This window comes from Emys orbicularis, chromosome 8 (genome assembly GCF_028017835.1).
Source record: "Emys orbicularis isolate rEmyOrb1 chromosome 8, rEmyOrb1.hap1, whole genome shotgun sequence".
Classification (NCBI taxonomy): domain Eukaryota; kingdom Metazoa; phylum Chordata; order Testudines; family Emydidae; genus Emys; species Emys orbicularis.
The window spans coordinates 43937569-43963630 of NC_088690.1; the positions used below are offsets into that span (position 1 = coordinate 43937569).

The 26062-nt window shown below is 45.6% G+C and overlaps 1 protein-coding gene across 4 annotated transcripts in view; it reads right to left on the bottom strand.

The window, feature by feature from the left end:
• Positions 1–26062, bottom strand: part of CAMSAP2 (calmodulin regulated spectrin associated protein family member 2) — a 201463-nt gene that overhangs the window by 17849 nt on the left and 157552 nt on the right. For all 4 annotated transcript variants that reach the window (XM_065409319.1, XM_065409317.1, XM_065409318.1 and 1 more), the window contains 2 exons: positions 7140–7214; positions 5899–6011 (listed from right to left, as the gene is read on the bottom strand). In XM_065409319.1, coding sequence (XP_065265391.1) covers positions 5899–6011; positions 7140–7214 — 188 coding nt within the window. The remainder of the gene's footprint in view (positions 1–5898; positions 6012–7139; positions 7215–26062) is intronic.

A 26062-nucleotide genomic window follows, 5' to 3' on the forward strand; every position in this document is an offset into this window, starting at 1 on the left:
CCTTCCGCCAACCTAAGTGGCCTATAAAGTCGACTTCTGTACTCCACCTCCGCAAGAGATGTAGCACTTGATTTCACATCCACAGGTTGACATGGGGATAGTGTAGACACTGCATTGTGTAATTTGAATGAATTGGCCTCCAGTAGGCGTCCCACAGTGCTCTGCTGTGAGCACTCTGGAGAGCACTTTCAATTTCACTGCACATCAGCCAGTTACACAGGAAAGAGCTCCAGTATGGAGTACACAGGGGGTGGTGGATCTAATTGCTGTGTGGGGAGAAGAGTCCGTGCAGGCAGAGCTCCGATTCAGCAGAAGAAATGCTGATATCTATGCCAAGACTGCGCAGGGCATGAGGGAGAAGGGCTACACTAGAGACACACAGCAGTGCCGCATGAAAATAAAGGCGCTTTGGCAAGCGGACCAGAAGACAAGGGAGGCCCCACAGACATGCCGCTTTTATGAGGAGCTGCATGTAATTCTCGGTGGTGACCCTGCCACTACCCCAAAACGCTCTGTGGATACTTCCCAGGAGCCCCGGGTGGCATGTCTGTGGAGCAACAATGAGGACATTGTTGAGGAGGAGGAGAAGAATGTTAAGCAGGCAAGCGGAGGATCCATTCTCCCCAACAGCCAAGAACTGTTTTTAACTCTGGAGCCCATCCTCTTACAGGACCAGTTGGTGGTGGAGCGTGATGCCGGGGAAGGCACCTCTGGTGAGTACACATTCCCAATCAAACTGTAGGGGTTACATGCTACTATTTTTTGTGTTTAATCTGAACAAAAAAGCATACTTCAAAACATTTTTTTTATTGTGTTGTGTCAGTTCAATAGAGCTGACATGTAATCTAATTTATTTATATAATGCCTTATTTCAGCCTCCTACGTACTATAGTGATAAGCTCTTTACAAATACCTCTATAGATTTTTGCAACTTGCTTTTTTAATGTAATGCGATACAACAAAAGTTACAACCACTTTTTCATTATTTAATTAAAAAAACACATGACTAGCAATAAGACAAAGACAACCCAGCACCACAGGCACAATCTGCAGCTCTCATGTGATTTTTGCCTAATGTGTAGTGTATACTGGCATCTAAATAACCTTCATGAGAAGGACATTACTGTGAGATAATGGAAAATATGGATGAATAAATAAAGCATTTTCCATGGGTACATAAGAAAATTGAATAAAAATTCCTATTTGATTATTTCTGCAGATTTCTCTAAGCAGTGGATAACTGGCATAGAGGTTTATACCCTTATTTTAGATTTCAGTTAAAAAATGCCAATTCCATACTCCAGTGCCTGTATATTATTTCAAAAAAAAATTTCATTGGGAAAAGATCTGTAAAACATTTTGTCCATCAGAAAGAAAATCCATCTGCTTAAATCCCAATCACATCATCCACTCAGGAAAAGCCTGATGTTGGCACGAGCTATTAATTTTCTAGCATTATAAGCCTAACTCCTTGGGGAGAGGCCATCTATTTATTTACTATGAAGTGCTGTGCACTATTTTCATACCAAAGTACTGCATTTGAAGATAAAAACAAGAGACCCTACAATTAGATAATCAATTAGTGGGCTCATAATATTCCAACACAAAAACTATACTTAATCTTTACAGAGACAATAAAACTATTGTTGCAATGATGAACTAGAACAATATGCTACCCCATTATATACAATGTTGATGATGGTTTGTACTACAGTTCTGAACAGGTCTCAAGAAACAGATCCTACTACAAGTTCAGCATGTGTGTCAAGGCACCTATCTGGGGCAGCTTACAGGCAATACTTAACTCTGAAGTCCTAATGATAGTAATAAAAGTAAAGCCCTTTAAGATCTGAGATCTCTAGGGGCCTTCTACAAATGGAATTCAAATGTCTATCTTAGAGATTCCAATCTATCCTCTTCACTCTGGAAGCCAAAATCATCTACACAGACAGATTCTCTTCTTATCCAATGTGGGGAATTCTGTTTGGTGTAACAAAGGTGCTTATGTCATTGAAGAACTCTGTCAGAGTGAAGATAAATCCCTTATGAAGGGCTTCAACTCTTGTTTTTTTATAACTGCAAGCTATATACTTCCTTCTCTTTGCTATTGATTCAGTTTTAAGCTAACATTTTCTTTAAAATATAATGTAAATAAAGTTGCCTCCATATTAATATACAGTAGCACAAAGCTCAATATTTTAAGTATAAGTGAAGCCATTTGCTGTCTTTTATGGAATTTATAAAGGACATCCCTGACCAGGGCTCCAATTCTTATCTCATTTATACTGGATATACACTGGTGTAGCCCCATTGTCTTTAGGGGAATAGCTCCTGATTTACATCAGTGTAAGTGAGAGGAGAATCAGGCCCTACCACCTAATGGTAGTAGGAAATATCATTCCTTGCTTGACAGGTTTCTCTATTCTATCTCTCAGAAGAGACTGAACATGATTAACCAGGTTAGCTAAATAAAAAGAATATACCAAATAGCCAATTAAAATGCTAATTTTATCCTCCTTCTGTGCTCCAAAGTCATAATCAATAAACCCATATTGAAATGTGACTGTCATACAACACATATTCCACTTCTGTTCAACTGAAGGCCTTCTCTGGCTCTATCAAACGAAAGATTAAGCAGGGATAAGGTAAACTTCTCCACAATATCTATTGTACTGTAGCAAGAGAACAAAATGAAAAGAAGACATACACTGACTCCACAATTGTAACTCAACTTAACTGGGAGACTAAAGTCAAAATAAATTTAAAGTTTTTAATTAGGGCTGTCAAACGATTAAAAAAATTAATCGCGATTAATCACACTGTTAAACAACAATGGAATACCATTTATTTGATATATTTTTGGATGTTTACTACATTTTCAAATATATTAATTTCAATTACAACACAGAATACAAAGTGTATAGTGCTCACTTTATATTTATTTTTGATTACAAAATTTGCACTGTAAAAAACAAAAAAATTGTATTTTTCAATTCACCTCATACAAGTATTGTAGTGCAATCTCTTTATCATGAAAGTTGAACTTACAAATGTAGAATTATGTAAAAAAAACCTGCATTCAAAAATAAAACAATGTAAAATTTTAGAGCCTACAAGTCCACTCAGTCCTACTTCTTGGTCAGCCAATCACTCAGACAAACAAGGTTGGTTACAATTTGCAGGAGATAATGCTTTTTGCTTCTTGTTTACAATGTCACCTGAAAGTGAGAACAGGTGTTCATATGGCACTGTTGTAGCTGGCGTTGAAAGATATTTATGTGCCAGATGCGCTAAAGATTCATATGTCCCTTCATGCTTCAAGCACCATTCCAGAGGACATGCTTCCATGTTGATGATAGGTTCTGCTTGATAATGATCCAAAGCAGTGTGGACTGATGCATGTTCATTTTCATCATCTGAGTCAGATGCCACCAGCAGAAGGTTCATTTTCTTTTTTGGTGGTTCGGGTTCTGTAGTTTCCACATCAGAGTGTTGCTCTTTTAAGACTGCTGAAAGCATGTTCCACACATCGTCCCTCTCAGATTTTGGACAGCACTTCAAATTCTTAAACCTTGGGTCGAGTGCTGTAGCTATTTTTAGAAGTCTCACATCGGTACCTTCTTTGCATTTTGTCAAATCTGCTGTCAAAAATGTTCTTAAAACGAACATGTGCTGGGTCTTCAGCCAAGACTGCATAACATGAAATATATGTAGAATGCGGGTAAAACAGAGCAGGAGACATACAGTTCTCCCCCCAAGGAGTACAGTCACAAATTTAATTGACACATTTTTTTTTTAACGAGCATCATCAGCATGGAAGCATGTCCTCTGGAATGGTGGGCAAAGCATGGAAGGGGCATACGAATGCTTAGCATATCTGGCATGTAAATACCTTGCAACGCTGGCTACAAAAGTGCCATATGAACGCCTGTTCTCACTTTCAGGTGACATTGTAAATAAGAAGCAGGCAGCTGTATCTCCCGTCAATGTAAACAAACTTGTTTCTCTTAGCGATTGGCAGAATAAGTCGTAGGACTGAGTGGACTTGTAGGCTCTAAAGTTTTACACTGTTTTGTTTTTGAGTGCAGTTATGTAACCAAAAAAAAATCTGCATTTGTAAGTTACACTTTCACGATAAAGAGATTGCACTTCAGTACTTGTATGGGGTTAATTAAAAAATACTATTGATTTTGTTTATCATTTTTACAGTGCATATATTTGTAATAAAAATAATAATATAAAGTGAGCACTGTGCACTTTGTATTCTGTGTTGTAATTTAAATCAATATTGAAAATGTAGAAAAACATCCAAAAATATTTAATAAATTTCAATTGGTATTCTATTGTTATAAGTGCGATTAATCGCGATTAATTTTTTAATCATGATTCTTTTTTTTTAGTTAATCGCATGAGTTAACTGAAATTGACAGACCTATTTTTAATATAAACAAAACCAAAACATATTTAAGTGTATTCGCTACTCTGGACTCCCACTGGTTTCATAATTAAGGATTTCCTCATAATAAACTATGCCACATTTTGATTTTTCCCTCAGTTAAGATTTCATGACCCTAAGAGCTAGTATAAAGATGTGCCACTGAGAGATCAGCATTTGGTCTTTTCTGTATTTTTCCTTTCACTTCACTTTCTTTATAAACTTTAGAAATAGTCACTCTGGATTTCAGGAAAACAAGCTCTTTTCTTGGCCTCACATATGCTGAACAAAGTTTAACATAGTTCAACAATGGCTGCCAGCCAGAAAAAGTCATGCCTGGGATTTTCTCCCAATTTCTTCAGTCATCGTAATTTCTGTGTGTGATATTAAGAGTCTAAATCCCCTTCTGCTATAATTAATCTACCTAACACCAGAGGAAGCATTATAAATGTTTTTTTAAAGGCACCCATCACCACAATATCTAGGTGCACTACCAGTATGACAAGGAAAAGGTTTTATTCTTTTTCCATCTCCAAGAATGTGATCTCTAGTACTTCAAGAGGCTCTTCCATCGAGGCATTCATTCCTCTGCTTTGAATGGCTAGTTCTAAGTAACTATTTTAAGTGCAGATATTGCAAGAATACTAAAAAGCAACAAAACAAATTACTGATTATTTTACATAGCAGCTTAAATAGGATTACTGGGACAGGCTGTGAAGCCTGATAACATAGATTCAAGTTTTGGGGCTGCTGGAGGTGAAAACACTGGCTGGTTTGAATGTTGAATCTCCAGATTCAAGGGTTCCTTGTGGTGCAGTATGTTAGTGCACTGGTGACAGAATTCAAATCCTCTATATTGTAGATCACAAGCAAATCAGAGTTTATTATTTCCATTCTAGTCTCCACTGTACAGATGGTGATAAATTGCAATCTCTCTGAATGGGCCAGTCCTGTGAGGTGCTAAGTAGATTCAGTTCCCTCTGACTTAAATGAGAGTTGAGTGCCTTCATGACTTGCAGGACTGAGAGATTGTGAGAAAGTGAAGCCCAGAACTGGAAATGCAGATAATGAATCCCATTGCTAAGGCACACTGTCAGAGCTATGTGGGGCAGGCTTCCATATTACAAGCAATTCTGGTTCTAGCCAGAACTATCGGTCTTGCACTTTCATAACTAAATTTATTTTCAGAATTTAACAAGGTTTCTCAATCTTTTCATATGTATTCTTACACAGAATGAAAAGGAATCAATGGGACCCGGTTCAGAAAATTCTATAATAGTTGTTAGCAGTCTTTTGCTTTATGTTTATGGAATCATGTATGAGAAATATGGCTTCCCCTATTATTTGGTAATACACCCTCTGGACATTTCTAGAAAGGGCATCAGAAAATATACAAATATTTGTGCTTGATTTGAGTGGAATGGGGGAGAAATGTAAAACGGTACTAAAGAGACTGATATTACCTGGCTATAAAGTCAGAACCACGTGAACTATCCATATAATTTCTTCTATTAGCATTCAAAATAGGAACAGAAGATGCATCTTTCACAGGTTCAGCTGCAATAGAAGACAAAACCTCCACATTATTTTAGTTTATCATGCAGTTCAAAACCTTATCAACAAAGCTGGTTGAAATATTTTGAAGTAATTTTTATTCCATAAGCTTACACAACCAATATTTTTTAAATTTTTTCAATGGAAAGTGTTCTTTATTTTCTTAGCCCCTCTTCTGTCCCCTTTTCCCCATTTTGCCACTGAACAGAGGGAGAGGAAGAATAAGAGGAACAAAGAAAGGCTGATAAATCAAAAAAAATTAAAAAGCCACCAAGTATTTTGTTTTCTGAGGAAAATTTCAAGAGGAAAAAATGATTTTTGTAAGTTTCTCATTTTGAAATATTTGGGTTACATCTTAACTTATTTAGCACCATTTTAAATTATTATTTTTTTCTAGATGTTTTATTATACAATATGTGCATGAAAAAATCTTAAGGCAGTAAAAGCCTACACAACAGAACTGTGATCCCAGGTGTCAGTGCTGAGACCATGGTACTATAGCACATAATTCTTGCCTTGCCTCCACAGCCTCTAAAAGGTCTGCCTGAGAGGCAGATTTATCAATCTGAAAAATTGCTGAAGAAAGATTGTGCCTGAAATGATTTTTGCTATGCAGGTGCACAGTTTTGTCATTCTTCCCTGTAGTTGTTTGGTCTGTTCACCATCCTGCCCTGAGTTCTTTCACTTTTGTGTCTCATTCTCACCAATAAAATATTATATGGGTCAAATTCTGCCCTCAGGTATGTCTACAAAATCCCACTGCCTTTACAGGGTTTTCACAGATATAAGTGAGTGGAATTTAAGGCTTATCTAGATTATACCAATGTAGTTACAGCTAGGCAAATCTTCCTAGTCTAGAAAAGACTTTAATCAACATGTCTGTTGATGATGTATGAGAAGGAAGAGGAATCTGCCTCTCAGCTTTGTTGATTCCTGAGAAATGCATTCAAATTTCATACAAGGAAGGTTTCCTGTTTACATGGTCACTTTCCAGCTCTTTAAGGGGCTGGTCTGTAGCCAAGCTCTGTGAATTGAATTGTAGATTAAATCTGTTTACACTATAGAAACCTGAACTCTATGGGGCTTGTACAGCACTAGTTAACATGAAATCAAAAACAAATACTTTGTTACCTTGGGGATTAATGACAACACGAGGCTGTACAAATGATGGCTTCACCACTTCAAACCACCAGAAAAGTTCTGCCATGAACACCAAATAATTACTCTACAAGAAATCAAGGAAATTTAGGTAAAGATAAAACCATACAAATCTTAATCCTAAATAAAATAATCATATAACATTCAGAAGAGGTATCCATATTTTGTCCAGTCTTCATTTCCAAATCTGTTAAACTACTTAGATGGTCAGATTAGCAGTGTATATGTATATATGTATCATAGGCTGGCAGCACAACCTATTATTAAGGTTGCCTGACACTTCCCATTATAAGACTCTGCTTATAACTTTACCAGACTCGGTCTGGATTGAATTTTTCCATGCTGTGTGTTTGCCTCAGGCTGAATTTTACTGGAAAGTTTCAGCCAAAACAGTTCTCAGCCATTTCTGAGAATGAGACTATTGAAAAATATTTTGTTTTGCCCATGTTAAAAAATTCTGGTGACCTTTTATTTGGACCTCTCTAGTGCCTTCGTTCCTGAAGCAAGGACTTGAAAATTGGCAGGTGGTGGTCTTTGTGTCAGGGATGTGCCTTTTGGTTTCTCCATGAAATTCCACTCAATTTTGGCCAAGTTACAGGCTTTTTGAAAAATCACAGTTAGCACATGCTGATTAGAGACTTGCTAGAGTGTTGCAGCTAAAAACTCTGAAGATTCCATCTACACTGGGGAATGCTGAAGTTTAGGGATGAGCAGAATATTCCCTGCAACTGCAGATTGGGCCTGCTGCAAGCATGTGCTTGGACTGGGCACTGGAACATTGAGCAGAGAGCTTGTCAATTTTGTGCTCTCAATGACACCCCTCCCCCTCTCCCCCCGTTGCTGGAGCATAGAAGAGGAAATTGCCTGAATCGAATATGGAGGGGACAAGAGCCACCCTGGAGAGAGCAGTGGAGGAGTTAGATTGGGACAAGGAAGGACACATGGCTGGTGTGGTGGAGAGACTGGGACTGGCTAGGGAAGGAGACTGGGATTGGGAGATGGAGGGGCAGAAGATTCATAGATTTCAAGGCCAGAAGTCACCATTACATAATCTAGTCTGATCTCAGAGGAGACTGGGAACCCAGGAGGGAAATGGAGGTGGAGGTTCTGGGAGCCAGAGATGAGTGGGTGAGATTGAGATTGGATGAGTAGCTGGTGGGAAAGGCTGGGAACCAGTGGGGCAAAAGGAAGGAAGCAGAAAGGGAGAGGGACAACTGAGACTGACTGGGCAAAGAGATTGGGACAAAGAGCTGGGGGAAAGAAGATTGGATGAGGAGCCCAGGGTGGGAGACTGGGAGCCAGTTCGGACAGGGAATGTACCTGGCAGGCAGGTGAAGAGAAACAGATTGGACAAGGAGCTGGGATGGGGGCAAACTAGGACTGACAGACAAGGAGACTGGGGAGAGGAGAAATGAAACTGGGAATAGCTAGACAAAAAGCTCAAGAGTTGGAATTGCGGGTGGAGGGCAGTCAAGCTTGGCAAGGGGAGAGGGAACAAGCAGAAGAGTCTCCTCCAGACTCTGGAATGGAATCCATGATTTCTGAGTCTGACCATTCCTCTGCTACCAGCAAATCATGAAACAAACTGGCGAAGTATCTCATCTTACCCTCCCCCAATGCTGCTCTACACAGATAATGACAACCTACTATTGCTGTAAGTCACTCTATTAGTGGCAGATGTCTGTGCAGTGAATCTAAAGGTTCCAACCTGATGACCCACCTGGGTGTCAACATGATGGCACCTGCTGGAATCTGTTTTCAGTTTGCTTTGTTAAAAAGCTAGGAAATCACACAGACACAGCTCTATGTTAAAAGAAATTAAGGTTGTGAAGTCAAGCACTCAAAAGTCAGGAAATGCCAGAACTAAGCTTATAGAGAAAATAATTTTAAAATAGTTAAAATTTCCATATTTTCCTTTTAATTGGAGTGGTAGGATTGTTAATTATAATTTTACAAATGAAATTTAAAAGCACCAGGATCACTCACTGTATGAAATAATAAAAGTGCTACATCTATTAATGAGTTCAACATTTTACCATAAACATAATGCCACTTCACACACAAACCACATAAATGTAATGAGTTTTCAGAGCTTAAAAGGATGCTTTGGGTGTAAATCAGTAAAATCGTTTTTTGAAAATTCTCTTTTGTAAACATTGACATTGTTTTATCTACAGGCAACTTTCAGATAGTTTGTACAAATAAATTTATAGAGCATACTTTGCAAAAAGACTTAGCAAATGTCAATTCATGCATTGCTTTTCTTTTTTCACCATCAATTAATCCATCCATCATACATACATATATATCTGTCATCATATAAACAGACCACAAAAGGTCAGTGTAGGGGGAAAGTGAAGCCATTTTAGTATTTGGGTGCTATGTGAATCTGTAATTTAGGATGATTATTCTTATGTTCTTTTGGTATTAATTTCTGAGAAGCATCATAGCGCACTGGTTGCAACCCTGCTAGCATATCACATGATAGTGTACCTAATTTCTTCTTTGGGACTTTTTTGCGGGGTTTTTGGTTAATACCTACTGCAGAGTGAAGATAAAGAGGAGCGCTGCTTTCTTGGTTGATAACTTTCAGACACGACACTGGATTATTATTTTTAACTATTATAGCTAAAAGGAATTGTGTGCCCAAATGCTCAATCCAGCACCACTGGAGTCAATGGGAGTTCAGTGCCAGGAGTATTTTAATTTATTATTATTAACAGCACCAAGTTCTCCCTTTTTTGGGCCTCAAATCCTCAATTCTCTAGAACACTTTTCATTCTAGTTTTATCCTTTCATTTTTGCTACCGCTCCAACTTTTTGAGTCAGGCACATAACCCTAGTCTGCTGATTCCCAAGCCTTTGACAGAAACATTTTACAGATCAGTGCGAGTTCCACTACAATAAATTTTACTTTGGGGAATATAATTGTAGCATCAGACACTATGAGTAACTATTTCTACCGTGTCTTTTGAAGAACTACCACATTCCACAGACAGTACTTTTACCATGGCTGGCTGTTTGTATGTAAGTAAATCAAAGGTTAAGATAGGTTCAAAAGCAAAATTTTCTTTACAGGTAACGTCTAGCCTATAAATCCTGGGTAAAATTTTCAAAAGTGCCTAAGGCCTGGTCTACACTACGAGTTTAGGTCGACTTTAGCCGCGTTAAATCGAATTAAGCCTGGACACGTTCACACGACGAAGCCCTTTCTTTCGACTTAAAGGGCCCTTTAAACCGGTTTCTGTACTCCACCTCCGACGAGGGGATTAGCGATAAAATCGGCCTTAGGGGGTCGGAATTGGGGTAGTGTGGACGGAATTCGACGTTATTGGCCTCCGGGAGCTATCCCACAGTGCTTCATTGTGACCGCTCTGGACAGCACTCTCAACTCAGATGCACTGGCCAGGTAGACAAGAAAAGCCCCGCGAACGTTTGAATTTCATTTCCTGTTTGCTCAGCGTGGAGAGCACAGGTGACCACGCAGAGCTCATCAGCACAGGTAACCGTGATGGAGTCCCAGGATCGCAAAAGAGCTCCAGCATGGACAGAACGGGAGGTACGGGATCTGCTCGCCATATGGGGAGATGAATCAGTGCTGGCCAAACTCCGAAGCAGTAAACGAAATGGCAAAATATTAGAAAAGGTCTCCAAGGCCATGAAGGAAAGAGGCCATAACAGGGACGCACAGCAGTGCCGCGTGAAAATTAAGGAGCTAAGGCAAGCCTACCACAAAGCCAGAGAAGCAAACGGAAGGTCCGGGGCTGAGCCGCAAACATGCCGCCTCTACGCGGAGCTGCATGCCATTCTAGGGGGTGCAGCCACCACTACCCCAACCGTGTGCTATGACTCCCTCACTGGAGAAACACACAGGGAAGAGGGTTCGGAAGAGGAGGATGGAGGAAATGTAGATAGCTCACAGCCGCAAGGAAGCGGAGAAACCGGTTTCCCCAACAGCCAGGATATGTTTGTCACCCTGGACCTGGAACCGAACTCACCGAAGACCCTGAGGGTCCACAGGGGACCTCTGGTGAGTGTACCTTTGTAAATATTACACATGGTTTAAAAGCAAGCGTGTTTAATGATTAATGATTAATTTGCCCTGGCAATCGCGGCCAGTACAGCTACTGGAAAAGTCTGTTAACGTGTATGGGGATGGAGCGGAAATCCTCCAGGGACATCTCCAGAAAGCTCTCCTTCATGTACTCCCAAAGCCTTTGCAAAAGGTTTCTGGGGAGGGCTGCCTTATCCCGTCCGCCATGGTAGGACACTTTACCACGCCAGGCCAGTAGCACGTAGTCTGGAATCATTGCATAACAAAGCATGGCAGCGTATGGTCCCGGTGTTTGCTGGCATGCAGACAACATCCATTCCTGATCGCTCTTTGTTATCCTCAGGAGAGTGATATCATTCACGTTCACCTGGTTGAAATGGGGCAATTTTATTAAGGGGACATTCAGAGGTGCCCCTTCCTGCTCTGCTGAACAGAAATATTCCCCGCTGTTAGCCACGCGGTGGGGGGAGGGGTGAAGTGATCATCCCAGAGAATTGGGTGTGGGGGAGGGGAATTAGTTGGGTTTGTGCTGCATGTTAACCCTGAAACCGCAGCCCCTCCTTTTACATTGCAAACCCATTTTAAATGGCCAACCCAACGGGTGCTTGGTATGGGAAATGAGAGCACTACTGTTTGAAACCATTCCCACATGTTAAGACGGTTAAAAAAGCCAAAAGACTGTGTCTTACCATGGCTGCCTGCAAGCTGAAATCTGTGGCCTGGCACTGCATGAGTGATCTCTCACACCAAACCGGCAGGCCCTCAATATAAGAGGAAAAATGCGACCTTGTAACGAAAGCACATGTGCTGTGTAATGTGAACAGCAAAATTTAACGTGAAAGAGTGTACCCATTGTTCTCTAAAATGTGTCTTTTTTAACCACCTCTCCCTTCTCCTCCACCAGCTGCAAATGTTTCTCCTTCACAGAGGCTAGTGAAGATTAGAAAGAGAAAGCGAAGGACACGTGATGACATGTTTACAGAACTACAGATGTCCTCCCACGCTGACAGAGCACAGCAGAATGCGTGGAGGCAGTCAATGACTGATTATAGAAAAGCCCAATATGAACGAGAGGAGAGGTGGCGTGCTTAATCGCGGGATGAACAGAGCAAGTTTCAGGCTGAAGATAATAGGTGGCGTCAGCTTGCAGACAGAAGGCAAGAGTCGATGCTCCGGCTGCTGGAGCATCAAACTGATATGCTCCAGCGTATGGTTGAGCTGCAGGAAAGGCAGCAGGAGCAGAGACCGCCGCTACAGCCCCTGTGTAACCAACAGCCCTCCTCCCCAAGTTCCATAGCCTCCTCACCCAGACGCCCAAGAACACGGTGTGGGGGCCTCCGGCCACCCAGTCACTCCACCCCAGATGATTGCCCTAGCATCAGAAGGCTTGCCTTCAATAAGAGTTAAAGTTTTAAACTGCAGTGTGTCCTTTTCCTTCCCTCCTCCCCCACCCATCCCGGGCTACCTTTGCAATTATCCCCCTAGTTGTGTGATGAATTAATAAAGAATGCATGAATGTGAAGTAACAATGACTTTATTGCCTCTGCAAGTGGTGCTCGAAGGGGGGAGGGTAGGGGAGGGTGGGGTGGTTGGTTTACAGGGAAGTAGAGTTAACCGGGTGGGGGGGGAGGGGCGGAGGGTTCTTCAAGGAGAAACAAACAGAAGTTTCACACCGTAGCCTGGCCAGTCACAAAACTCGTTTTCAAAGCTTCTCTGATGCGCACCGCGCCATGCTGTGCTCCTCTAACCGCCCTGGTGTCTGGCTACGCGTAATCAGCGGCCAGGCGATTTGCCTCAACCTCCCACCCCGCCATAAATGTCTCCCCCTTACTCTCACAGATATTGTGGAGCGCACAGCAAGCAGCAATAACAATGGGGATATTCTTTTCGCTAAGGTCTGAGCGAGTCAGTAAGCTGCGCCAGCGCGCTTTTAAACGTCCAAATGCACATTCCACCACCATTCGGCACTTGCTCAGCCTGTAGTTGAACAGGTCCTGACTACTGTCCAGGCTGCCTGTGTACGGCTTCATGAGCCATGGCATTAAGGGGTAGGCTGGGTCCCCAAGGATCACGATAGGCATTTCAACATCCCCAACGGTTATTTTCTGGTCCGGGAAGAAAGTCCCTTCCTCCAGCTTTCGAAACAGAGCAGAGTGCCTGAAGACGCGAGCATCATGTACCCTTTCCGGCCAGCCCACGTTGATGTTGGTGAAACGTCCCTTGTGATCCACCAGGGCTTGCAGCAGCATTGAAAAGTACCCCTTGCGGTTTATGTACTCGGTGGCTTGGTGCTCCGGTGCCAAGATAGGGATATGGGTTCCGTCTATGGCCCCACCACAGTTTGGGAATCCCATTGCAGCAAAGCCATCCACTATGGCCTGCACGTTTCCCAGAGTCACTACCCTTGATATCACCAGGTCTCTCATTGCCCTGGCAACTTGGATCACAGCAGCCCCCACAGTAGATTTGCCCACTCCAAATTGATTCCCGACTGACCGGTAGCTGTCTGGCGTTGCAAGCTTCCACAGGGCTATCGCCACTCGCTTCTCAACTGTGAGGGCTGCTCTCATCCTGGTATTCTGGCGCTTCAGGGCAGGGGAAAGCAAGTCACAAAGTTCCATGAAAGTGCCCTTACGCATGTGAAAGTTTCGCAGCCACTGGGAATCGTCCCACACCTGCAGCACGATGTGGTCCCACCAGTCTGTGCTTGTTTCCCGGGCCCAGAATCGGCGTTCCACGGCATCAACCTGCCCCAGGAACACCATGATTTCCAAATTGCTGGGGCCTGTGCCTTGTGAGAGGTCTATGTCCATGTCCATTTCCTCATCACTCTCGTGGCCGCGCTGCAATTGCCTCCTCGGCTGGTCCTGGTTTTGCTTTGGCATGTCCTGGCTCTGCATATACTCTAGGACAATGCGCGTGGTGTTCATAGTGCTCATAATTGCCGCGGTGATCTAAGCGGGCTCCATGATCCCAGAGCTAGCTATGGCGTCTGGTCTGAAAAAAGGTGCGAAACTAGTATCTGACGGACCAGGGGAAGGAGGGAGGGAGGGAGGGGCGAGTGACGACATGGCGTACAGGTACAGGGAATTAAAATCAACAAAGGTGGCTGTGCATCAGGGAGAAACACAAACAACTGTCACACAGAATGGCCCCCCCCAAAGATTGAACTCAAAAGCCTGGGTTTAGCAGGCCGTTGATTTCACGGAGGGAGGGGGGAAGCAAATGAATACAGAACAAATCTATTTTTTACATCTTAAGACGACGGTGCAGCATGACTGATAGCCCTCGGCATCTTCTGGGTGCTTGGCAGCAAATACTGGGCGCTTGGCAGTTATGATGACGATGGCCTTCAGGCCTATTGCACGATCTGCTGCTCAGGGAAGACTCTGCTAATGTGCAATGATCCAACAGGGCGCTTGGCAGAAAATGGCATACTACGACTGATAGCCATCATCGTCATTGTGAAGGCAGCAGAATATGACTGGGGGGATGGGGGACATACGGAGTTCCAGCCACTGCTGTACGACGAGGACGGTTACCAGTCGTAATAAACCATCTACTGCCAAAAGGCAAGGGCTGGTGCAATGCAGCCCTACGGCTGCCAGCCCCACAGCTGCCAGCACCCAGATCGCCGATGAAGGCTACCAGTCATGCTGCACCGTCTACCGCCAAAAGGCAGTTAGCTGCTGCTGCTGTGTAGCAATGCAGTCCCACGTCTGCCGGCACCCAGATGACATATGGTGACGGTGAGCTGAGCTGAGCGGGCTCCATGCTTGCCGTGGTATGTTGTCTGCACAGGTAACCCAGGTAAAAAGGCGCGAATCTATTGTCTGCCGTTGCTCTGATGGAGGGGGAGGGGCCTGACGACATGTACCCAGAACCCCCCGCGACACTGTTTTGCATCATTCGGGCATTGGGATCTCAACCCAGAATTCCAATGGGCGGCGGAGACTGCGGGAACTGTGGGATAGCTACCCATAGTGCAATGCTCCGGAAGTCGACGCTAGCCTCGGTACTGTGGACGCGGTCCGCCGACTAGAGCACTTAGAGCATTTTATGTGGGGACACACACAATCGGCTGTATACAACCGATTTCTATAAAACCGGCTTCTATTAATTCGACCTAATTTCGTAGTGTAGACAGAATATCTTAGACATGAGAATATCGTAAAGAAAACAATTCAAATACAAAAGCATCTAACAGCATATGGGACAGCCTATCTCACCACCTGGCAGTTGAATTTAAAAGGACTGTTAGCTTGATTTTTCAATTTTGAATACCCTTGGCTTCATGGTTTTGGGGATCAATGTGAAAATCTCATGTGGTGACCCCATGGCTTCTTTAACTTGGGTTGTGGTAAAGTGAACGAGAAGGAGAACATCACGAATGATCTGGTGTGGCATATGGAAGAATGCACATATTGATATTTGAGATCCTTTTCTGAGAGTTCCAGGTATTAAGACAGCCTGACGACAAATCAAGGTTAATAAACAGTCCATTTTTTGTACAGTATATTAACAAAACTGAAGGTAGTCTGTTAGTATAGAACTACATCGGGAAAATATGAAATTATAGCTGCTGCCTTATCATCCAGCACCTGGGACAAAATATGACTTCTGATGCTTATTAACATAAAAATAAGCAGCATCCTCATACTCTCCCAGATACAGTTTAATAGCTGCAGTTGAAAGTTGACACATCATTCAAACCATATGGAGAAAGACATGTTAACTTAATGGTACATTCAAACTGTTTAAAGTTGTTTCAGGATATATCTTTACCGCAGAATTAACTTGGGCTCTTATTTGGGTGTTGTCCCTAACTTTGCTCCCACCCACACATAAAAACCTCTGTCCTGAGTTTGGGCGTGATTTTAATCCAGACTAGCCATCTTATCTGGGGCTATAGGCTAAAACCCAAGTGCTGCTTTCACTCGAACTAGTAACCTGCACATTTTGCAGTGAGGATGCAGGCTAAATCACTTGAATGTTGACAGTCCTCCGAAGCATTCCACAATTCCCCCCATGAGTGCAGAAGGACAGACAAGTTATCCCACTATTTATCAGAAATAAATTATACAGTGACTCACCTTACTAAAGACCACTGGATATATCCAGAAATCCTAGCAACACACACAAGTAAGTGCATCTATTAATAGTAAGGACAGAGTAACTAGTCTTACTCCGGCTGCTCACAACCCGGGGTAGGAAAACCCAATGCTCAGATTTGGGAGCTGATCACATGTGCTTAAACTGAAAGCTGTTCATACACCTCACAGAATAAAAAGGTTTAGTGGCCAACAGCTGATCCGGATGTTGTCATAGTTATGGAATACAAACTACAAATATTATTAGAAAAAAGCCCTGCCTTTCCATTCAGCATGATAATTAAATGAGGGAAAAATATACTGAAATCTTTTCCATTGAAGAAAAGTGTTCTATTCAGCAATTCTGGTTTAGTATAGGGTATCTTTTGGACTATAACACATATTAGAGGAAAAAATCAGACCTAAGTTTCAAAATAAATATGATTTTCTTACTGGGATAATTTCTACACCAGGGATAAAACCCCAGCTCCTACCTTGCAGATGCACATTTTTACTATAAACTAAAATGTCAGTTACTCTCCTAGTGATAGTTTTGCCCTCATTTGGAAGAGACCTATAAGTTAAGTACTTTTCATTTTTATATACTGAAATATTGTATGAACATATTGTGAAGAACTCAAATGTTATAAGTCTGTAAATATTTTCTACCTCATCCTTGGCTGATAAAATATGGTGTTTTTCAAAAGTGCTGGGCAACCAGCAGCTCTCATTGATGTAAATAGGGAAAATGAATATAGATGACATAGCATAAGGAGTTATAGAACAATCTAAGTACCAAACATTATTAAAAGAGCTGACCAAAATTTTTTGACGGAACAGTTTTCTGTCAGAAAATGCTGTTTCACTGAAATCAAAACGTTTCATGTGAACATGTGATTTTGATTGAAATTTTTCTATTGAAAATTTAAAGTGATTTGAAATAAACATGGAGTATTTTGTTTTGATTTTCTCATTTTGTGTCATCTTGATTTTTATATTATATTATATTATATTTAATATTTTATGTATATTTTATATTACATCATTATGGTTCAATATGGTCATTTCAATGTTCCCAAATCAACTTTTTTTCAGAATTTCCATTCTGCAAAAATTCTACTTTTCCTCCCAATTTAGGAGGAAATCAAATTTCAAAATATTGGAATTTCCTACAGTGGAAATTCCATTTTCGGATCAGCTCTAGTTATTAAATAATGTATCAGTAACTGATCCACTAGTATTTATACTCAGATAAAAATTAATTTGTATTCTTAGGAAAAAACATTACAACACCACAGCAGCTATTTCTCACATTCCAAATGAATAGAAAAAGACTTGTTTTGAAAAACTTGATGTTGCAGGTCCACAATTATGTGCCTTAGTAGGTACCATTGCACCTTTTAATGGATGCTAATGCTATCTTTGGGGGCAAATCCTGAACCCCTTTGGCCTGGTCTACACTACGACTTTAATTCGGATTTAGCTGCTTTAAATCGAATTAACGCTGGACCCGTCCACACAACGAAGCCATTTAATTCGAATTAAAGAGCCTTTTAATTCGATTTCTGTACTCCTCCTCGACGAGCGGAGTAGCGTCAAAATCGGTATTGTCAATCCGAATTAAGGTTAGTGTGGCCGCAATTCGATGTTATTGGCCTCCAGGAGCTATCCCACAGTGCACCATTGTGACCGCTCTGGACAGCAATCTGAACTCGCATGCACTGGCCAGGTGGACAGGAAAAGCCCCGGGAACATTTGAATTTCATTTCCTGTTTGCACAGCGTGGAGAGCACAGGTGACCACAGAGAGCTCATCAGCACAGGTAACCATGCAGGCTGATAATCGAAAAAGAGCACCAGCATGGACCATACAGGAGGTACTGGATTTGATCGCTATATGGGGAGAGGATTCAGTGCTAGCAGAACTTCGTTCGAAAAGACGAAATGCCAAAACTTTGGAAAAAATTTCCAAGGGCATGATGGAGAGAGGCCACAATAGGGACTCAGATCAGTGCCGCGTGAAAGTCAAGGAGCTCAGACAAGCCTATCAAAAAGCAAAGGAGGCAAACGGTCGCTCCGGGTCAGAGCCGCGGACATGCCGCTTCTATGCCGAGCTAAATGCATTTCTAGGGGGGGCCGCCACCACTACCCCACCTCTGACTGTGGATTCCGAGATGGGGATAATCTCATCAGGTACACCTGATGATTCCGCGGAAGGGGAAGAGGAGGAGGAGGAGGACGAGCTGGCAGAGAGCACCCAGCTCTCCGTTCTCCCCAACAGCCAGGATCTGTTTCTCACCCTGACTGAAGTACCCTCCCAAGCCTCCTAAGCCAGTACCCAAGACCATGACCCCATGGAAGGGACCTCAGGTGAGTTTACCTTTTAAAATATAAAACATGGTTTAAAAGCAAGCATTTTTAATGATTAATTTGCCCTGAGCACTTGGGATGCATTCGCAGCCAGTACAGCTACTGGAAAAGTCTGTTAACATGTCTGGGGATGGAGCGGAAATCCTCCAGGGACATCTCCATGAAGCTCTCCTGGAGGTACTCCAAAAGCCTTGCCACAAGGTTTCTGGGCAGTGCAGCCTTATTCCGTCCTCCATGGTAGGACACTTGACCACGCCAAGCTAGTAGCAAGTAATCTGGTATCATTGCATGACAAAGCCTGGCAGCGTATGGTCCCGGTGTTTGCTGGCATTCAAGCAACATCCGTTCTTTATCTTGCTGTGTAATCCTCAGGAGAGTGATATCGCTTAGGATAACCTGGTTGAAATACGGGAATTTAATTAAGGGGACAGAGGTGGCCGTTCCTACTGGGCTGTTTGCCTGTGGCTGAAAAGAAATCCTTCCCTGCATTTAGCCAAGTGCAAAGGGGGGGCGGGGGGGAGGATTGGCCCAGAGCTTTTCGCGTTTTGCTAGCAGGGATCTTCCCTGATACCAGCCACGCGGTGGGGGGAGGGATAAAGCACTCATCCCAGAGAATTCATGGCGGGTTGGGGGGGGTGTTAGTTTGGTTCCTGCAGGGATCTTCCCTAATACCAGCCACGCGGTGGAGGGAGGGATAAAGCACTCATCCCAGAGAATTCATGGCGGGTTGGGGGGGGTGTTAGTTTGGTTCCTGCAGGGATCTTCCCTGATACCAGCCACGCGGTGGGGGGAGGGATAAAGCACTCATCCCAGACAATTGGATGGTGGGGGGGTGTTAGCTTGTTTTCTGCTGCTGAAGGTTAACAGGAAAACTGCAGCACAACGGGCTTTGCTTGGTATGTGGGAAAGCAGGGCGCAGAAGCCTAAAGACAGTGGCTTACCATGGCAGCATGCAAGCTGAATTCTGTTGCCCGGACCTGCGTCTGTGATCTCTAGCAGCAAAGCCACAGGCACTCAATATTAAGAGGCAAAATGCGACCTTGCACAGAAATCACATGTGCTATGTAATGTGAATAGTATTTGTCACCGTGAAAGAGTATAAGCATTGTTCTGAAAAATGTATCTTTTAAAAAAATTCTCTCCTTTTTTCACTCCCTCCAGCAGCTGCAAATGTTTCAAGCCTCCCTCCTCCTTCCCGAAGGCTATCCCAGATAAGGCGTCGGAAAAAGAAGACGCGAGACGAGATGTTTGCAGAAATCATGCAATCCACCAGGAGTGAAAGAGCTCATCTGAATGAGTGGAAGGAGACGGTTTGCAAGTATAGGAAAGAAGCCAGTGAACGTGAGGACAGGAGGGACCAACGTGAGGACATGAGGGACCAACGTGAGGACAGAAGGGACCAACGTGAGGAGAGGAGAGACGCTCGAGATGAGAGGTGGCATCAGGAAGATCAGAGGAGGCAGGATGCAACGCTGGGGCTGCTGCGTGAGCAAACAGACATGCTCCGGCGTCTGGTGGAGCTTCAGGAACGGCTGCTGGAGAACAGAGTGCCGCTACAGCCCCTGTATAACCCCCCTACCTCCTCACCATGTTCCATAGCCTCCTCACCCAGACGTGTAAGAACACGGGGGGGGGAGGCTCCGTACACCCTCCCATTCCACCCCAGTGGACAGCCCAAGCAAAAGGCTGCCATTTTTTAAACCTTTTTTTAGTGGGCTTTTCCTTCCCGCTGATCCTCCTCCCAAACCCCACTCAGGTTCTCTCCCTCTTTTTATAATCAATTAATAAAGAATAAATGATTTTTAAACAATAGTGACTTTATTTCCTTTGAAAGCAAGCTGGGGGAAGGGGGAGGGTGGGTTCCTTACAGAGAATGAGTCAATAAAGGGGGCGGGTTTTCATGAAGGATAAACAAACAGAAATTTCACACTGTAGCCTGGCCAGTCATGAAACTGGTTTTCAAAGCTTCCCTAATGCGCAGCGCTTCCTGGTGTGCTCTTCTAATCGCCCTGGTGTCTGGCTGCGCGTAATCAGCAGCCAGGCGATTTGCCTCAGCCTCCCACCCTGCCATAAAGGTCTCCCCCTTGCTCTCACAGAGATTGTGAAGCACACTGCAAGCAGTAATAACAATGGGGATACTGGTTTGGCTGAGGTCTGAGCGAGTCAGTAAGGATCGCCAGCGACCTTTTAAACGGCCAAATGCACATTCTACCACCATTCTGCACTTGCTCAGCCTGTAGTTGAACAACTCCTGACTCCTGTCCAGGCTGCCTGTGTATGGCTTCATGAGCCATGGCATTAAGGGGTAGGCTGGGTCCCCAAGAATAACAATTGGCATTTCAACATCCCCAACGGTTATTTTCTGGTCCGGAAAGTAAGTCCCTTGCTGCAGCCGTTTAAACAGATTGGTGTTCCTGAAGACGCGAGTGTCATGAACCCTTCCCGGCCAGCCCATATGGATGTTGGTGAAACATCCCTTGTGATCCACAAGTGCTTGCAGCACCATTGAAAAGTACCCCTTGCGGTTTATGTAGTGGGTACCCTGGTGCTCTGGTGCCAAGATAGGAATATGGGTTCCATCTATCGCCCCACCACAGTTAGGGAATCCCATTGCAGCAAAGCCATCCACTATGACCTGCACATTTCCCAGAGTCACTACCTTTCGTAGCAGCACCTCCGTGATTGCTTTGGCTACTTGCATCACAGCAGCCCCCACAGTAGATTTGCCCACTCCAAATTGATTACCGACTGACCGGTAGCTGTCTGGCGTTGCAAGCTTCCACAGGGCTATCGCCACTCACTTCTCAACTGTGAGGGCTGCTCTCATCTTGGTATTCTGGCGCTTCAGGGCAGGGGAAAGCAAGTCACAAAGTTCCATGAAAGTGCCCTTACGCATGCGAAAGTTTCTCAGCCACTGGGAATCGTCCCACACCTGCAACACTATGCGGTTCCACCAGTCTGTGCTTGTTTCCCGGGCCCAGAATCGGTGTTCCAAGCCTATAACCTGGCCCATTAACATCATAATCTCCAAAGCACCGGGGCCCGCGGTCTGAGAGAATTCACGGTCCATGTCCATGTCCTCATCACGCTTGTCGCTGCGCTGCAGTCGCCGCCTCCTCCTCCTCGCCTCTTTTTTCTGGTCCTGGGTAAGCATAAACTCCACGAGAACGCGCGAGGTGTTTACAATGTTCATGACTGCGTTCTGGAGCTGAGCGGGATCCATGCTTGCTGCGGTATGGAGTCTGCAGAGTTCACTCAGGAAAAAAGGCGTGAAATGGTTGTCTGCCATTGCTTTCAGGGAGGGAGGGGGGGCTGTACCCAGAACCACCTGCGACAATGTTTTTTGCCCCATCATGCACTGGGGTCTCAACCCAGAATTCCAAGGGGGGTGGAGACTGCGGGAACTATGGGATAGCTATGGGAAAGCTACCCACAATGCAACGCTCTGGAAATCGATGCTAGTACGGTAGCTTGGACGCACACCACCGAATTAATGTGCCTAGTGTGGCCGAATACATTCGAATTTATAAAATCGGTTTCCTAAATTCGAATTATATAAATTCGGATTAATCCCGTAGTGTAGACATACCCTTTGTGGTACAGCAGAAATGGTACAGTTCTGCTGCACCAGGATGTTAAGCCATGGAACTTGTTCTATGGGAGTCCCTCTGCGTCTCTTAAGGTCACGGCAGAATAGTGTTGGGGAGTGGGGGGGCTGCAGGGATGACTGCAGCTTCAGAACTACAGCAACAGGTATTGAGTGGCTGGGCTTGGCTCCACACTTTGGGAAAAGAGGGAGCATTCCTTTCCTGTAGCCCACGTGGAACTCCTGCATACAGCTAGGTGAAGTTTTTCAAACCATCGGTTTATTTGCTGAAAAATGCAGTTTCAATCAACCCAAAACTATTTGTGAATTTGACCCAATTAGTGTCTTATGGGAAAAAGTTTTTCAGGGCCAGCTGCAGGAGAGCAGCAATGTGTGCTAGAGACAGTGAGACCTTTAGCCCAGTGGTTAGGGCACTTACCTGGGATGTGAGAGACCCACATTTGAATCCCACCTCTGGAGCTGGGATTTAGACTCAGTCTCCTCCCTCCTAGGTGAGTATCCTAACCAAGAGGCTACAGGCTATTATGGGGTGGGTTGCTCTCCATCTCTCCTGTTGAAGCTGTTCCACTTGGTATAAATACTTAAATATTCATTGGATCAGAGACTTGAGACTCAGGGTATGTCTACACTAGGAAATTAGGTCAAATTTATAGATGTCGATTTTTTAGAAATCGATTTTATGCAGTCGATTGTGTCCCCCCCCACTTAAGACCATTAACCCGGCGGAGTGCGTGCACAGTACCAAGGCTAGAGTCGACTTCTGGAGCGTTGCACTGGGGGTAGCTATCCCACAGTTCCCGCAGTCTCCGCCGCCCATTGGAATTCTGGGTTGAGATCCCAATGCCTGATGGGTCAAAAACATTGTCGCGGGTGGTTCTGGGTACGTCGTCAGGCCCCCCCTCTCTCCCTCCCTCCGTGAAAGCAACGGCAGACAATTGTTTTGAGCCTTTTTTTCCTGGGTTACCCGTGCAGATGCCATACCACGGCAAGCATGGAGCCCGCTCAGCTCACCGTCACTGTACATCTCCTGGGTGCTGGCAGACATGGTACTGCATTGCTACACAGCAGCAGCTCATTGCCTTTTGGCAGCAGACGGTGCATTACGACTGGTAGCCATCGTCGTCGTCTCCTGGGTGCTCTTTTAGCCGACCTCGGTGAGGTCGGTCAGGGGCGCCTGGGCAGACATGGGTGCTCTTGACAGACCTCGGTGAGGTCTGTCAGGGGTGCCTGGACACAAATGGGAGTGACTCCAGGTCATTCTCTTTTTAAGTTCTGTCTCATGGAGATTCAGTCCTGCCTGCAGTCGTACTGCACCATCTTCTGGCGAGCAATCGTACTGCACCGTCTTCTGGCGAGCACCCAGGAGACGACAACGGCTAGCAGTCATACTTTGGGTGTACTGAGCATGCTCACCTGAACTGAGCATGCCCAGTAACCTTCGCTGTTGCCACTGCCCTCTCTCTGCCCTTACTTCTGCTTACGATTTGCTGCCTCCTCTTTGGAGGGGTTTAAAAGGATTAAGGGGGGCAAATCGCAGCGGAGGGTTGTCAGGGTCTGAGCAGGGGGCAGAAATTTACTGGCCAGGGGGGCTCAAGCTACTGTAGCTAGCGGCAGAAGAGGGGCTGAAGGGGGAAACTCGGTGGTGGGGAGTGGGAGCCAGGGTTAAGCCGGGGGGGGGGGAGACGCTGCCAGACCCCGTGCAGGGACAAAACCCCCGTTGAGGGGGGGGGGAACAGTGACCCCATGGGATGAGGCACCCACTGTGCTCGCTAATCTAGGGGTGTAGGGGGTGCAGAAGAGGTTTTCGTTCTGCTCACAGGACGCTGCACGTCAGCCCCGGAGCAGAGGGCGGGTTCCTGGGACTGGGGTCTTAAAGGCACAGGCCTCCAATTCCTAGCCTGTCAAAGCTTAGACACTGCATCTCCTCTCTATCGTATACAAGTGTTGCAGGGCCAGGGCCAGGGCCAGGGCTGCCCGGGGGGGGGGCAAGTTGGGCAATTTTCCACAGGGGCCCCCACCAGTATATCGGAGGCTGCCCCCGCCTCTGTCTTCCCCCAAGCCCCTGTGTCTCAGCACGCCGCATCCGGGAGCGGCCCTGGCGCGCTGCAGCGCCGTGGCTCCAACGCTGTCCGACGCCACTCCTGGACGCTGAATCCTCTGGGCAGCCCTGTGCAGGGCTACGTTACTGCTCCAGCCAGGAGACTGAATGCGGTGAAATATTGTACAGACACTCCCTCCCTCAAACTCTGCCTCTCACATTTTGAATATGTAAAAGTGTCTTCTATCAGTTTCTATGTCTATATGAAATCACTCACTGCAGCTCATTTCTCTTACATAACGTGCTGAGTTGCTAACTCCCTCCCAGAACCCACATATCCGCACCCCCTCCTGTACCCCAATCCCCTGCCCCAGGTCAGAGCCTGCACCCCTCACTCAAACTCCCCATAGCCTGCAACCCTCCTGCATCCCAGAGCCTGCACCCCAAAAAGGGCTGGATTAACCTTTTGTGGGCCTGGTGCTAAACATATTTGTGAGCCCCCATGGGGGAAATGGGGACATGGGGCAGAGTCCTCAGAGTGACGGGCTGGCCGGGGACAATGGGAGATGAGATGGGTCATGCACGGCAGGGACAGCCCCGTTCCACCCAGCGCAGTACAAGGGAACTGTTTACAAACCGGAAGCTGCCAGACGCACACTGGCCAGCCCGGCCCTGTGCTCCCATCGTGCTTCTTCCCCTTCGGGGCAGTCCCATGCTGCACCATGCTACCCCCCTGCCCAGCACCCCTCTGACTTCCTATGCCCAGTGCCACACCACCCAGAGACCCCCACAAACCCCCATGCCCAGTGCCCTCCCACAGACCACTCCCCCACCCACTCAGAACCCCCCCCTAGATCCTCTCACTGCCCAGTGCCCCCTAGCTGGAGACCCCCCCCAGTCCTCCCACAACTGCACAGTGCCCTGCACCTCCCCGCCCAGGGCCTCAGATTCCCTCACTGCCCAGTGCCCCCCACCGCCCCACTGCCACAACTGCACAGTGCCCCACACAGACCCTCCCCCCCACTTCCCACCACCCCGACACACACAGATCTCCCCCACTGCACAGCCCCCCAACACACACAGATCTCCCCAACCCCCACTGCACAGCACTCCCCCCCCCCAGACCCACTAGAGACCTACTCTCCCACACCCTAATCCCCAGCCACAATAGCCGGCCCTGATGGGAGGTGACTGTGTCTGCCAGGCTGAGCCGGCAGCGCATCCAGAGCTGGTCCTCTGGCAGGATAACTCCGGCCCCTTGGGGGTGCAATCAGCCAGGCAGGAGCAGAGCCTACCTGGGCCAGGCTCCCTCAGGACCCACATGCCTGGCAGGACCCAGCTGAGCGCCCCCTCCCCCCGCGCCGTCCCCTGTGACTGGCCCAGCCTCTGCACCAGTCCTAGGTGGCTCTTTCCCTGGGGAGGCAGGTGGGGCCCCACAGGTCCCAGGCAGTGGAGACAGCTCAGAGCTGGAGCAGTGCTGGAGAGTGGGGCAGATCCCTGGGACGTGACTCCCGAGATCCCACCCACACCCGTTGGCCCCGTGGCCAGCAGCCCTGCCGAGCCCACATGGTGGCTCCCAGCTGCTGGGTGATGAGCCCTCTACAGCAGCAGCATAGCCAGGTTCTAACATCAGGGATTTATTGTATTATGTATAGTAAGTGTTTAATATAAAAATCAGGTAGTAGGGTTTACAATGTTATAACAAGAGATTATGCTATTACCATTATCCAGTCAACTTGCACACTACTATTTTGAAA